This window comes from Emydura macquarii, unplaced genomic scaffold, assembly GCF_026122565.2.
Source record: "Emydura macquarii macquarii isolate MOO-44397 ecotype Brisbane River unplaced genomic scaffold, CSIRO-AGI_Emac_v2 contig_2473, whole genome shotgun sequence".
Classification (NCBI taxonomy): domain Eukaryota; kingdom Metazoa; phylum Chordata; order Testudines; family Chelidae; genus Emydura; species Emydura macquarii.
The window spans coordinates 10,742,759-10,759,188 of record NW_027132610.1 but is presented as its reverse complement, the minus strand read 5'-3'; the positions used below and the strand labels follow the sequence as shown (position 1 = coordinate 10,759,188).

The following is a 16,430-nucleotide window of genomic DNA, read 5'->3' as shown; positions in this document are numbered from 1 at the left end:
GCTTGCTCAACTCATAGGACATTGTTCCAAACATCAGGATTCTCATTAAGAAAAGTGTTGTTTATTCTGAAGGTAAATGCAGTTGTTGGATTAATTTTGCAATTTTGTGATAGTGATTAATTACATCCCTAGGTCAATTAAACTCATTAGGTATGTTTAGAAAAGGCATTGATAATTATCACAGTTTAGTCCAAGAATACTACATGCTATGAGATTAATAATATGGTTATTTCCTATGACTGAAAAAGAAATAAGATCCTTATTCAATACTTTCCAACACAGACACTTATTTATAGTTCTGTATATCATATTTCTCTAGTATTTTAAGAATCTCAAAATGCTACATAAACTTAAACTGATACACAAACTAAACCTGGGGATCACTTGACCTACCACTGATATGCAATGCAGCCACCTCTAGGGTAAAATTCATCTGCTGTTAATAGCACACAACAACACTGCATAACATGTTAGGGAGGAAGTGAATACCTCATCCAATGAAAATCACAGAGGGAATTTAGATAGAATATAATTACCTAAGGGAGATTTTGGCCAGGGCACTGGAGTTAAATTCTAAGACCCTGAGAAGAAGTATACCTCTTCTCTGTATTTTACAGGGAGGATAAGTATACTCAGCCTGAGTATGCCTGCATCCCTAGAAACATGTTGTGTACTTTTCGCACTGAATTCATGCCTGGGAGCCTCAATCATAAACCAGGACCACACTGGGCTGAACATTGCACAAACACAGAACAAAAAGATGATTTCTACCCCAAAGAGCTTACAATCTAAGTAAAAGACAAAATGTGGATATAGGTAGAATGGGGAGAACAAAGATACAAAACTGGACAGCACAATAGGCAGCAGTCTCAGCATACTCAGCATCATGGCAGAGGAGTTTCGAGGAGTGATTTCAAGAAAGACAATGAGGTAGCTATGCAGACATTTATGGGGAGCTTCTCCTATGCATGAGAGGCAAATATGCCCCCACATACTTCCCTCTTCCCCCATTGAGACCTCCTCCACTGCCCTTCTCCCTCTCCCAACCTACCCTATGACTCTTTATAGAGGTGCCTCCTTCTAATAAAGTGGGTGGCTAGTCTCGTGCTCTCATGCCCTCTAGGCTCTGTGCTAGCTCCTCTCTGACCCCCAGTTGTGCTGCTGAAATGAGCCACCCATCACCCAGTGTGTCTTGGGCTGATAGAGTGAGTAGGACCCATATTAGGGGGATCTGGTTCACAGAAAGAAGGCAGACTCAGATGAGGAGATGTTTCCTGGCAGGAAGATGTGAGGTCAGTTAGGACTCACTCCACACAGGAATTCTAGCCTGTGCCTGCCTCTCAGACACCACAGACCCTTTCTTCTTCCCACCACACTGCCCCCAATGGCCTAATATGCAAAGCAATGCAAATACACAACCTAGAACTTTGTGTGCATTTGTATTGGAAGCTTAACACAGACCTGAATTTCACAGCTCGCTCACTTCTGTAACCGGCCAAATCAAATCCCAGGATCCAAACACACTTGAGCTTGGTGAGGTTCAAAATGAGTATCCAGATTTTTTTATTACTTATTCTGGCCCATCTCAAGTGAAAACAGTGGAAATTAGACAGTTCCAAGGAAATTAACTGGTTTCCTAAGGGTCAGCATCATTATTCTTATCTTTAATCAATTTTTTGTTGAGATAGAAAGAAGTAGCAATAATAAGGAATATGATATCCTATGCCCATGATGGGACAACACATTTCCCCCAAATTCTACAAACATATTCAGGTTGTGTTTAGCCATCCATCTCATTTGTTTCTACAGCACTTTTATATCAGAGAGTAAGAGAAAGGTGGGGAGTTGTATTTATGGATGTACAGTATTGAGATTTACTTACTGTAGGGTTACATTTGTTGAAACACGTGGAACAGATTTTAAATTAACGTCTACACATTCTAGCTCAGTTTCTATGCAATCACAGCTTTCTGGATACTGGAGGAGACCTGGGGGGGAAAAGGTTTTTACATGTGACTGTGTAACATATGAATGACTCTGCCCTTTTTAATACAGACTGTTTGCGCCATTTTAAAACCTCTCTTCAGAAAAAGAGTGGACATTTACGTGGATGACAAGGCGTATTAACATCCAGAAGTCCAGGATTTGATCCCCGCTGCTGACAAGCCAGCCAGAGAGGTGTTAGTATGATATAAATATCATGGGATTTTAGCACTACAAATTCTGAAAGCAAACACAAAAAGATAGAAACAAAATGTAAATCACAGGAGCATGTACATATGGCAACAGCTACTATTGGGTTGGGTGCCTCAGGACAATAGCCATTGTATGTCTTATAGCTGGACATAGAAAAATTAGAATTGTCAGAAATTCTCTGAAGGAACGGTTTTCTGTCAAGAGAATGCAGATTCATCTTAACTGAAGCATTTTGCAGAGATGGTTCAATGTTTGACATAGGTTTGACAGCACCCAAGCAGGTTTCTGATGTACATCTGCCTTGTTTCCCGCCCCCTCACCTCTCTGGCTCCTCAGCAGCTCACTTGGTGCTCACTTCAGCAGCCAAATTGGAACGAAACCAAATTTCAAAATCCTGAAATCCTCCACAAAATAGAATTACTGATTTCCGCACAGTTCTTCTAAAAATAACATATTGACACAAGTGAGCAAATACATTAGCACTTTTCACATTGTGCCTTCTGCTCCATGCTGGTGGCATGCAAAAAAAAACCTTCTCTGTGCTCTGACGAAGATAACAGGCAGCTGAGCTGCTCTAATAGCCTAGATAGCCCTTTAATAAAGGTTAATACATTCATTAAATGGAATAACTCAGAAGTATAAAATAGATGAAGAACATTAATATAAGCATTTCAATCTGCTCAACATTTAGTCATAATGGTAATCAAATTCAAACACAGTAATGTATTACTCTCTTCATCTGGTATCACTTACAGCACTCCTGTGATAAGTCCAGATAATTAGGCTTTCCATGGACCTTGTCAAAGATATTTGCCCATCCACTATTATCTCCTAAAAAACAGTGTTAACATTTGTCAGCTGCTATAAATAGGATATCAGCTTTGAAAGAAAACATGAAAATCATCTTGTTTAGAAAAAGGAGAGAGCCATTGCCTGTTTGGTCAAAATTTCACAGCAGAACATATATCAAAGATTGAAGTTCTCCATCTGGAAAGGAATCTTTCATCCCATGACTCGACTACCCACTATTTAACTCAATTCTCAAGTTTTCACCCAAAGCCAGTGATCATTGGGCTACCAACATATTTTTTTTCTGGTATCTCCCAGATCTCATTTATTTTCTTTCTACAGCATTAATTTACCTTTTCCATGTTTTCTCTAAATTTTAGTGGGGGATCCAAGAAGTATTTCAATGGTTGCTGTGACTGCTCTGCACCTCCGAAAAATCACACTACTTATTCAGGTGCACAAATAAGGATTTAGGTGCTTAATGTTAGGTTCTCAAATTTGAATGTTTATTTATCAAGTGAAGCAAATGCTTTTACCATGCTCTATTTAGCTATTTGCAGGCTGTGCTATTTTTCACTTTATATTGGAATGGAATGCATTATATTTTGTACATATCATACTACAATTGCAGTTGTGAAATAATGACCATGCAACAGATTTTAATTAGTAATGATTGTTGCAGACAACTAACCCATTCCTTTTATGATGTTTGACAACTATTGCTTGCAGTCTCTCTGGTTTGGTAACAATAAATGATCGTTTAGGTTAGGTTATGGCTTTGGATTACATGGTCATGCAGAGGAGTAAGTCAGTCCTCTGAAGTGTACCAGAATTTGCAGGACATCTCACACTTTGGTTCAGTCAGGCTGTCTGTTCCACAGACCCAAGAGAGAGATCAATCAAATATCTTGGAGCCCAAAGGCAAAGTACAAATGATTTCAAATCTCAAGAGCCAAATGAACTTGCCCTTTTTTCTATACGTAACAATACTATGACCACTACAGCCAGTTCAAACTTTAAATTAATATTCCAAAATATGAAGTTAACATAGACTTAATTTTAAAAAATGGTATGCTGAAAAAATAACTGAATATTGAAACAGGAGGATTAATACTATGCACATTTTATATACTGCAGGATAGGCAATTGCATGGTACTTACAATGAGAATCAGAATCTAAAGTGAAGACAAAAATGTTCTGAGGCAAGATATAAAGAGAGGACATAACTCAGTGGGAAGACAGAAAGATTGTACCAGATTCAGTAACTGGTGTAGCACAGGTGCAAGAATGATCTCAAATTTCAGACAGGTCCATGGAAAATATTGAGAGGAGACAAAGATTGGAATGGCTGAATTAACTGTCAGTCATTATGTAAGTTATGAGAGACTGGAAAGCAAAATGAAGCAAACCCATATTTAGAAAGCAAGGAAAACAGTTATGAATAGAATAGATGGAAGTTAGTGACAAAGAAAACTCCTTACACAGATGGAGAACTTCAGTCAATGAAGCACTCAGTAGTAACATATGGCGTAATCAGGACAGGCAGATAAATGGATGGGTATTAGCCAAAGAAGATGTAGAATGGAAAGTCACCTGCAAAAATGTCCACATTTAAAGCTAAATGTAGAAGGAACAGGTTCATGGAGAACAGTAGAGGGGAAAAGGAGGAGATTATAGGTACCTAATAAAAGAAGTGATGAAAAAGAAGATGTAAGACCTCCTCTAAAAATGAAACAAGCAGTTACAGAGGTAGGATTCAAAACAAGAGAAGAGATTGCTGGAGGCACAGGCTTCTGATCCAAGATGTTTAAAAGTAGTAACAGAAAGTTCAGTAGTAATGAATGCCATACAGACACTGAATAAAATGGGAAGATGAAGATCCAAGATCAAAGATAGAAACAAGTTTGATCTGAAAAAAGGGCAGACTCCTTGCTCTGACTTACATAGAATCATAGAAGAATTATGGATAGAAGGGACCTCAGGAGGTCATTTAGTCCAATCCCCTACTCAAAGCAGAACCAGTCCCAACTAAATCATCCCAGCCAGGGCTTTATCAAAGTGCACCTTAAAAACTTCTAAGGATGGAGATTCCATCACCTCCATAATTAACCCATTCCAGTGCTTCACCACCCTCCTAGTGAAAAAGGTTTTCCTAATATCCAACCTAGACCTCCCCCACTACAACTTGAGATCATTGCTCCTTGTTCTGTCATCTCCAACCACTGAGAATAGCCTAGTTCCATCCTCCCTGGATCCCCCTTCAGGTAGTTGAAGGCTGCTATCAAATCCCCCCTCACTCTTCTCTTCTGCAGACTAAATAAGCCTAGTACCAGTAGCCTCTCCTCATAAGTCATGTGCTCCAGCCCCCTAATCATTTTCATTGCCCTCCCCTGGACTCTCTCCAATTTGTCCACATCCTTCCATTCTGCACTTGCTGAGCCTATTATTAAAACGCTCCTTCTCGCTGTCTAGGTGACCGGTGTAGGGCTTCATTAGCCAGGGGAGTAAGGGGTAAGCAGGATCACCCAGGATCACTATTGGCATTTCAACATTGCCAATATTCATTTTTTGGTAAGGGAAGAAAGTGTCCACCTGCATCTTTTTGAACAAACCCGAGTTCCTAAAGATGCGTGCGTCATGCACCTTTCCAGACCACCCCACACTGATGTCAGTGAAGTATCCCCTGTGATTCACAAGGGCCTGCAACATCATTGAGAAGTATCCCTTTTGATTTATGTACTCTGTGGCAAGGTGGTCCAGGGCTAAGATAGGGATGTGCATGCCATCTATCACCCCGCCAGTTTGGGAACCCCATTGCAGAAAAGTCTTCCACTCTGTCCTCCACGTTTCCCAAAGTCACTACCTTTCTTAGCAGAAGTCTATTAATGGCCCGACACACTTGTACCACAGCTGCTCCCATGGTGGATTTACCAACTCTGAATTGATTCCCAACTGACCAGTAGCAGCCTGGCATTGCTAGCTTCCACAGGCTGATCCACCTGTTTCTTCACTGTCAGAGCTGGTCTTAAGTGAGTATTCATGCATTTCAGTGCTAAGGAGAGCTCTCCGCAAAGTTGAAAGAAAGTGGCCTTTCGCATTTGAAAGTTCTACAGCCACTGCTCATCATCCCACACCTTCATAATGATGCGATCCCACCAGTCACTGCTTGTTTCCCGGGACCAGAAGCAGTACTCCACCGACTGCAGATGGTGCGTGACAGCCTGCAGTAAACGGAATTGTTTCATTCTATGGCTTGTAGCAAGGCGGCCTCCATAACATTGCAATTTTCAGCGGTGCGGCTCCTATCTTGCTCCTGAAAATACTGCAGAATAAGTTGTGAGATGTTTGTGATGCTCACAATGATAGGGCAGAGATGAGCAGGCTCCATTCCTCTCAGGCAATGGCGTGCACACAGAAGAGAGTGAAGGGTTTGAAAAAACGGTGCAAAAAGGCAATCGTCTGTTTGTTTGGACTGTGACAAGAAGGGAGGTGGGGAGTACGCTGCATCATGGGAGGACGACAACCTTCCCAAAAACCTCTGCGGCTAGTTGCACTGTGGGATAGTTACCCATGGTGCACTGCTTTAATTGTCGACCCAAGAACAGCTAGTAGGGACGCAATCCCCTGATGCAATGAGCGTGGTGTGATCATGCTCCTCCGATTAAAATTCGGTGGGTGAAAGTCAATTTAAAATAAATCAACTTCACTCTGCAGTGTAGACATACCCTGAGAGAGGAACTTTTTCATAAAACTCACTGAGACACTATCAAGTGGAGGCACTTTACATACACAAAACAGGTAAGATTCTTGTACCACCTTATATCATCATATAATAGAAACTCTCTTTCACAGTAATTGGCACTACCACAAGCAAAGGGATTGACTTACTACTCCCTTGTTCCTTTATACTCCCCCCCTCCTTCCCCAACACACACACGGATCATTCAGGAGTTTCACCAGTGGAGGCTGCCTGGGATAGTGCATCCTTTATGCAACTTGGCCACACTCTTTCCCAGTGAGAATTGCTAAGTTTTGAGGCTGCACTTGAAGGCTCCAGGCCTTCTGGTTTACCATTTTTCCTCTTTCAAAGAAAACAATAGAAAAATATAAAACAATAGCCTTATACTGATTAACTGCTAGATTTGTCACGCTTGTTCGTTGACTGAAGACCATTTATGTGTATTATCTGGAACAGCACATATCCCATATGCACTTTTCACTTTGTTTCTTTAACACAGAGTAGTCATGAATGTTATACTCACCGCAATTGTCTTCATCTGCACCATTCCCACAGTCATTTACACCATCACAGTGAAATGCCCGTGGTAAACATGTTGTAAGGTTCCCACATGGAAAATAACCCTTTTGACAGACAGGACCAATTGAGCTCCCTTTAACCAGCAAGGATTCTGGAAATGTGCAAAAACAATGTTTTTAAGTTAGAGCATGTTCCTAATCATAAGTGCAGCCCCTTCCTCCTCCACAGCCCTGTCATAGGGACTGCCTCAAGGCCAGGGACCCCATCTTCCAGGGTCCAGGGCTCTGTGGCAGACCCATCATGCCAGGACTTCCAGGCTTCCTACTGTGGAACCCAAATCCCTGGGAGCCTGACTAATCTGTGCTTCACTCCCAGCTTCACAGTAGGGAGCTGGGAAGTCTGGAGAACCCTTGCGTTAAGGCTTTCCAGCTCCCAGCTGCAGGGCCAGGAAGTCCTTGGGATGGACTCCCAGCATCCTTAGCTCCATCAGTCTAGAAGCTAATAGCAGCACTGAAACTGACAAAAACTTCAGTTTCATTCAGCAGTTGCAGGGTCTTAAGAGCAGATTTGTTTCTGTTAACACCACAGAGGGGTGTTACCAAAACAATCTATTTTGGGGGGAAGGGAGAGATTTCCCAGGAAATTTTGAAAAATTTGGGTTCATTACGATTCATATTGAAACCAAATTCCCGGGAATCAGAAATGCTGCTTTTCAGTGAGATCCATTTGGCACAGCCAGCACAGTTTCAAAGTATCCCTCTAGTGCAGTGTTTCTCAGCCTTTTTGATACCAGGGACTGGCTTGTTGCCTTCCTAAACTGTCAGAGAGATCTCAGGGACAGGTGCCGGTCGACCCATTGTTGAGAAACACTACTCTAGTGGACCAGAGTGATCCTCTTGGAGGCAGTTATCAAGGTATGGAATTAAATTATCTTATTCCACAAAATCATAGAAGTAAAATGAAGCCATTGTGATTGTAAATTTGGACATATTCTCCTAAAAGCATTTTGGTGATGGCAAGACCTTACTTTCTACAACAACTATTCACACAAATCACAATTAAAAAATCAATGATAGGTGAATAAGAAATACATCATTCTACCATTTGTTAACAAAATAATGTAAAAAAATTAAGAATCTGAATAAATGTAAGTTTAGTTATAGAATGACTTAAATAAGTGTATAGATAAGTGTTAAGGCCCCCTCCCTCAGTTCTTGGTTCGTTGACAGAAGCAGAAATCCAGAGTCCAGCAGCAGGCAATACAATGGGTTTATTGGGATAATTACACAAGCATCAATTCCAATTCTTCACACCAGTGATTCCCCCCCACTTCCTGTTTGACCTCAGTTTTTATGGTGTATCTTAACCAATCATTTTCTTAAAAATATTACAAGATAATTCTTTAACCAATCCTAACATATTATAACATAATTATCTAACCAATCATACCTAACCACCTTAACTGATTACAATTAGTTATGGGAAAGAGAAACAATAAAAAAATCAGACAGAAATTATCAAAACAATGGGTACCATAATGACCAAACAATACGAAGTGTAGATTCTATAACCACAACTGTTGACAAGTGTTTAAAAACCAGACAGAATGCAATCAAACCAAGTTTTCTTTATGCAGTCTAGGGTCTTTTCTTTATCTGGAGGCGTTAGACTGGATCGCCTTCTAAACAGCCTGATATTACATTATTTTAATGTAATTTGTTTGGAATGTGTGGATGTGACCACATGCTTCCCAGCTTATGGCTGCCCCTGCTGCTTTTGTTTTTGTACAAAGCCTCAGATTGTCACAGTGAGAGATGGCCCATAGACAGGCGGCCTGTGATTTTGATTATTTGTTTTTATACTCCTGTAACTAGCTAAGTGATAAGAATATACTTAAAAAATCATAGGCCTTTGCCCCCCACCCCCTAACAACAACAACAAAAGGAGAAAGAAGCACCAAATTTAGTGTAAAGACTATATTTAACTATAAATCAGCGTTTTAATGATTAATGATTAACAGTGAGAATCCTTTCCTTAGGAAAATAACTAAAAAGTACAAATGCAAAACCAGATTAAAATTGATGATTGAAATCAAAGCTTTCTGCTGATTTAAATCATGATTAAAATCAGTGATTTAAATTGCTCTGATTTAAGTCAATCCATTTTATATACAGACCCCCATTTCCATAGGTCTAGGTTTTAGGGGGTAATCTTTTATACCTAATAAGTACCTATCCTTCACTATAGCTAGGGGAAAAAAAACCCTCATCTTTTTATACTGAATCTTCCTTGGGGGAAAACCATAGAATTAAATTACAGAATAAAAGGTTTCTGAGCTGAATTGCCAAAACTGAAGGCAAAATTTTGAAAGCCGTGAAGTTTGTCCATTCCTTATTAAACATCGACATATCACAGTGAAGATGTAAAACACTAAGCAAGGGCTAGAAAACATCATTAAACTAAGATGTTGCTCCTTTAGGAAAATAGTAAATTTTGCCTAATGAGATTAAGTTTACAAATATACAAAAATAACCTTCAACCATCTGATTTTCACATTAATGTGCTTATCCAACGCTTGCTTGCATACTTCAACAATGATAAATGCAGCATCAACTTCTTTCTAGCTAATCCTTCATTTCACATTCTGTTCCATGGAAAGAAAGATGAAGAACTTGCACTTGTTTCTAAATGAAATGACCCTTGAACAGATTTTTTTAAATGAGAGGAAAAAAAGAATATTTGGAACAATAATGCATATTATAACTTTATGTTCAATGGAAATATGAGCCTTAAAGAGCTTGGTTAGTAGCATTTAGAGGAGCTGATTATTTACTATCCGAACACAATGGTGTAACAGACCAGTAGCTTGCATTTATACCAGGAGAAAAAAGTGCTTGCTTATTAAGGCCCAGACTGAGACTCCCCTACTCACACTGATGAGCAGTTTGTCATGGCTGGATCATGGGCAGCCAGAACTAGTGGTCAGGGGTGGGGGGCCACAGTCAAAGGACAAGAGTCGACCAAGTCAGCATAGTGGGAGATCAGAGTTAGGAGACAAACCAGAGATCAGGACCACAAGTCAAACATCAGGAGTCAAGCTGGGGGAGCAGAAGGGAGAGCAGGGTGGATGGACAACTTCCTGTTTCTGTGCTGCGTTTATACAGCAGTTGTGGACAAATCAGGACCTCCAGCATTCTGCCAATCAGATTCCGGTTCTGGAGTCCTCTGTCAGGGGTTCAGCTTCTGCCCTAACAACTGTTAGTGGGTTACTGGATGGCAGGTTGGCACTTACTAGCTCATAAGGCCTTGTCTACACTACCAATATTTGTTGACATAAGATATGTCAACTTTTAGCCACAGCTATGGCTGATATCCACACTGACCTCCTTGGGTCTGTAGAGTGCGTCCTCACCAGGAACCCTTCCACCGACCTAAGGGGCAGTGTGGGGAGCCAAGAGATCCATCTCTCAGCTCCCTGCTGAGAGCCCAGAGCCTCCCAGGGTTCCTTGTGGGCTGCCTACCCACTCCCTGGTACCAGCCGGGAGCTGGGAGAGCCACACAGGGACTTCTTCTCCCCTCCCTAGTCCCAGCCGGGCTGCAGCCGCCCACATCCCAGTTCACGGGCAGGAGCTGGGCGGCAGCCGCCTGCATCCTGCCCAGTCCCTGCACGCAGCCAGGAGCCCGGTGGCAACTGCCTGCGTCCCGGAGAGCTCGGCTCCAGCTGCCCGCATCCCAGCTGCAAGCTGAGAACCAGTTGCCCCAGCTTCCAGGGCGACCTCCCTGGCTTTCTTGTCAATTTCACTGCTTCATTGGAGCAGTGAAATGGACCAGAATGACAGCCCCTCCACCGCTATAAGGGGATGTAGTGTCTACATTGGCACTGCGTCGCCCTAACTATGCCAACAAAAACCCTCTCATCGAGGTGGTTTTATTTTGTTGAAAAAACAGGGCAGTTTTGTGGGCGGGGAGGTGACTGTACAGTGTACACCAGCACTGTATTGTCGACAAAAGCGGACTTTTGTTGACAAAACTCTCTAGTGTAGACCAAGCCTAAGAGTCCTGTTGATCAGCATTTGAGACCCGCAGTCCTGAGACGGTTACAGACATAGTCCTATGGCTTCAGTGACATAACTTCTGTAACACCTCTCCAGTGTGAGTGAGAGGTTCACAATCGGTGCCAAAACATCTGTCTCATCTCACAGGGTCCCAGAGCCCAGGCTCCAGACCGAGCCCAGAAGTCTACACAGCAATGAAATAGTCCCGCAGCCTGAGCCCTGTGAACCGAGTCGGCTGGCATGGGCCAGCCGTGGGTGTCTAGTTGCTGTGTAGAAATATCCGGAATATTGCAGCTAAATACAAGGCGGTACAGATTGTTAACTACTTATTAACATATATTCTAGGAGATCATTCAAGGTGAAGTGGCCCATAAACACCTCTGCAGTCATAGGACCAAAAGGGGGGTTAGTGGGTTACAGATTGTTGTAATAAGTCATAAATCCAGTGTTTTTATTAAGATCATGATTTTTAGTGTATAGCAAAGTTATGAATTTAAGCTCCCAGGCTCATCTTTTGAAAGTGTTGTGCAGGGTTCTTTGAGGTCGAGGACTGAGGTCAAATATGGAGTGATCATTTTGTGAAAAGTGTCCACCCATGGGTGATAGGGTGCTTTTGTCTTTTATCATTTTTCTGTGAAAGTTCATTTGAGAACTTAGTGATTGTCTGGTATCACCCACATAGTTATTATTGGGACATTTAGTGCACTGGATCAGGTATACCGCATGTTGTGATAGGCATGTGTAGGACCCAGGGATCTTGAAAGGTGTATTGTGGAGGGTGTTGATCATCGTAGCAGTGGAGATACCTCTGCAGGTTTTGCATCTGTTGCTCTGGCAGGGTCTGGTGCCACTTTGAGTTGGTGGGTCCTGGGCTGTGGAGAACTGATTTCTGATGATGAGCTTGGTGAGGTTGTCTGAAGGCCAGTAGGTGGTTTGGGAAAGATTTCTTTCCAGATGGGTTGCAATTATTTAATGATACCTGATGTGGGTTCCAGTGTAGGGTGGTAGATGACAACTAGGGAGTGTGTGGTTGGACATTTTTTTTTCTGTTTTGGCGTGTTCCATGATGTGATCTACTTCTTTGGTGGAATGGGGAAGGCTGTTTTAAGAGAGTTAAGGTGTGTATCCTGGACTTTCTCCTCAGAGCATGTTCTGTGGTATATGAGTGCCTGGCTGTAGATAACAGATTTCTTGGTGTATCTGGGACCGGATCTGTGAAAGTAAATATGATGATCTGTAGTTTTCTTGTATATAGTTGTCTGTAGGTTTCAATTGTTGATGCTGATCCTGATGTCCAGGAATTTGATGCTGGAGTTTTTAATGGATGGGTGGTGGTTGTTGAAGTTATGGCAGAAATCTATGAGGGAGTTTAGGTCATCTGCCCAGAGAATGTAAACATCATTGATGTATCTCAAGTATTTCATTGGTTTCATGGTGCATTTGTCCATAAATTCTTTCTCGAGGTGGCCTATGAAGAGTTTGGCATTTGGGGAGCTATCCTATTTCCCATCATGGTTCCCATGGTTTGGACAAAGTGTGTGTTTGCTGAATGCAAAACCGTTATGGGTGAGAATGAAATGGATCAGTTTGGCAATATCTGAGTGTTGTCCATTGTCTTCTTGTTAGCTGGAGGCAGGCAGCGATGACATAATTGTGTCGGATATTCACTAAAAATCATGGTCTTAACAAAGATACTGGATTTATGGCTTATCGCAACAATCTGTAACCCACTTACATCCCACTCCCCCATCCCTTTTTGGTCCTCAGACTGAAGAATTGTTAATGGGCCATTTCAGCTTGAATGGTCTCTTAGAATATGTTAACTACCTATGCTAAACAATCTGTTCCACCTTACCTTTAGCTGTGACACCCTGAATATCTTTCACAGACCTGAAAAGCTCTGTATTGCTCAAAAGCATATTTCTTTCACCAACAGAAGTTGGTCTAATAAAAGATAATACCCTCACCTACCTTCTCTCTCTAATATCCTGAGACCAATATGACTACAACTATGCTGCAGACTTTGATATGAACTGGCTTCTTTTCATTCATCACAAACTTGTTGGTTTTGACTCTGCAACATGCCTAGGTTGCAGTATAACTACTTTTCACAGCAGTCTGAACCTTGGAGATAACTGAATAACATTTACTTTTGGTTGAACACCCTGCCCTGTGTCACAGTGACCAGTTCTAGAGATCTTTCCTAGGTTAATGTAACAAAATAGAACCTATACGTATGACCATTAGAGGGCAGTAAAACACCATTTTTTTTAAATAACACCAGGTAATTCATACTAAAACCTAATGCTGCTTTGGAAGATTAATAAATCACTCAAATAACAGCAACTGTTATAATCAAGTGCTGTTACCAATGCGTTACAGTATGTTTATAAAGCCCTTGCACAAATATAATACATTCATAAAGTATTGATACCTAAACATTACCAATCAAATAACAAATATCCACTTCTGATTATACATCATTTTTTCTGCTGAAAAATGCAACAAATGTGGGTTTTCCTAATGTGATTCCCTGGAATGACATTCCAAAAACAATAGGGAATACTTTATTTAAGATATAGACATTTGGCAACATTTAGGGGGTGGGGGTTAATATTAGAAACCTTCTGAAGCAGATGGATAATTCACTTTTCATTTTATTTCTACGTGGCTTGGAACCTAGCTATCTGAAGGCTTGTCTATATAAGAAAGTCATCCTGGTATAGACTACTTTTTCTCTATCCCATACCAGCACATTTGCAGATAGCAGCCACTCCTCTTACTTCAGAATGAGATGGGGGAAAAGAGGGTTGCTAAGGCATTCTTTCTGAGTGCCCCATAACCGAAACAGCCTGAATTTGTCCACACACATTAGGATCATGCTGCAAAGCCTACCTAGCCATATGAAGATGGTTTGTGGAGAGAATGTTTCAGTTTTTTATTGCCTATTACTGCTGGTTAGGAGGCAAATGAAGAGGCTGGAGTTGCAACAAGGGAGCTCTTCTAATGTCTGTATTTTTAATTATGCTAGTGGCACCTAAAATGAGTGGTAGGTGCCCTTTTAATTTACTCTGGTAGAACTCAAAATAAAGAAATATATATATATGACAACTTGTCAATAGACAGCATGGTAACAGGTACTCTAGTAATAACTTAATTTCATACTTTTGTTTGTAGCCAGTGTTAGGGACATGCATGAATTATGGCCACAGGTTTAAGCAAATAAAACCTGTTTACCCACATGCAAGTAATTGAGTCAGGGTCCCTTTCAGCTGAGACAAACGGCTAGACAGACACAAACAGTTTCATAGGAAAAGAATCCTTTATTCAGCTGAAGACTTGCAACAAAAGGATTGCAAGTCCCTCCTGCTTCTCTTAGTTACAGTTATATACCTTTTACCTAAAGGAGGAGGCCCCCCTTAGACATTAAAACCAGATGGTGCACATCTCCTGTTTCTCCCTAGTATTTTGCTTACACTGCAGTTTCATATATACGTTCCATCTTTTCTTTTGTTTCTCTGTTAAATTCTGCTTACAAAGGACATTCCTATCCTATAGCTTCATGACACTTTTATGCATAATATCCTTTCTTATCGATCACCACTCTCAGGTTTCCAGCTAATGATTTCCACATGCATAATTTCCTTTACACCAGTCAAACTGCAGCCATCAGAGAAATGCGCTAACCTATGTAATTAAAAGTTGAGTCATCATATTTTCTGTTACAGTAAAGCAAACATTGAAAATATAAGAACAATGAAGTAGCAAGTTGAAGCAAAAATTATTTACACTGATACAGCCTTCATCAACTACAACAATGGAAACCACACTTGCTTATTTCATACCATGAATTACTTTTTCATGAAAAATCTCTCCATGACATGTTCCATCTCTTTCTTCCACTGTGTCCACTGGACAAAGAATATTTCTCCAAGATATGATTTTTTTCCCCCAGAATGGTATTTTGTTAAATTAGTTTGCTAAATACCTTATTTAAAATTTCTGTGCCTTATTAGTGAATCACCAGTATGTCTCAACTTGAATATATTTCTTGAAAACTGTTATTTATTTACAGGACTACTTTTCAAACTTCTACAAAGAATGTTACTCCTTCCCAGACTCATTTCAGTAAGAACCATTTATTCACTTTTTTGTCAGGAAACAACACAAAGTGATAAATACTTTTCATTATTAAAAGAGAAATCTTAATTAACCAAAAAATTATAATTTTGGAAAGTTTTTTTCAACAAAATACTGTAGCTTTTTTGTACCATTGTATTAATAAAGATTTTCCAGTAGAAATAATTATGTTTCCAACATCTTTTTTTGATATTCAGGATGCTGTTATATACATACAATGCTAAATTTAAATGTGTTTACATTGAAAAAGCTGATTTTTGTGTCATATTAGCATTAGATGAATTAGCATCAATGAAGGCTTAGTAGTGAATTAAATGTTTACTTTTTTTCTAAAATGTAAGGAAATACATTCCTACTAGCAAGAAACTTCCAAAGATTCTGCAAAGATTTATTAATTTAAACATATTTTCAAAAGGACAAACTTTAAATATTTAATCTTACATTCTACAAATATGAATTCAGAGTTTGCAGTAATTAAGGTTAGACGTGGGAGCAGTATCAAGAAATCAAAGATAAATTGTCTGCTTTAAACAATAAACCATTTTATAAAATTTTGTTTTACAAAATAATCTAAGTGAAAATACTTGATTTATTTTATTTATTTATACTAGAGTGCATTCAGACTCATAAAAGTAGTAAGAAAGGAATAGTCTTACCTTTGATTTCTAACAAAACAACAAGGAGGAGCAGAAGGAGCATTTCAGGCAGTCTGAAGCTAATAAGATTAAGAGAGAAATAAGAGTATGTTTCCAGCAATTGAATTATATTTATGCTCCTGGGCAGCTTAGAAGCTGCTTTCATATAGTGAACTCCAGTGCAGCCACATACATTACTGAGCATGTTCACAGTCAGCTGCTTGCAAACACAGGGATACATCTCTTGTCACCCATCAGGTTGTTACAGTTATTTAAATCAAAGTAACAGTTTTATCTGGTTGCTTGATTATTATGGACTGAGTTTGAGAAAGAGAGCAAGGGACCTTAATTTTACT

General features: G+C 40.2%; 1 protein-coding gene across 1 annotated transcript in view; it reads right to left on the bottom strand.

Annotated features, from left to right (window-relative positions):
- Positions 1-16,148, bottom strand: part of RXFP2 (relaxin family peptide receptor 2) — a 43,802-nt gene extending 27,654 nt beyond the window's left edge. The window contains exons 1-4 of the mRNA XM_067563297.1: positions 16,096-16,148; positions 7,249-7,395; positions 2,950-3,027; positions 1,883-1,988 (exon numbers count right to left, since the gene is read on the bottom strand). Coding sequence (XP_067419398.1) covers positions 1,883-1,988; positions 2,950-3,027; positions 7,249-7,395; positions 16,096-16,138 — 374 coding nt within the window. The 5' untranslated portion in view covers positions 16,139-16,148. The remainder of the gene's footprint in view (positions 1-1,882; positions 1,989-2,949; positions 3,028-7,248; positions 7,396-16,095) is intronic.
- Between the last annotated feature and the right edge of the window lie 282 nt (positions 16,149-16,430).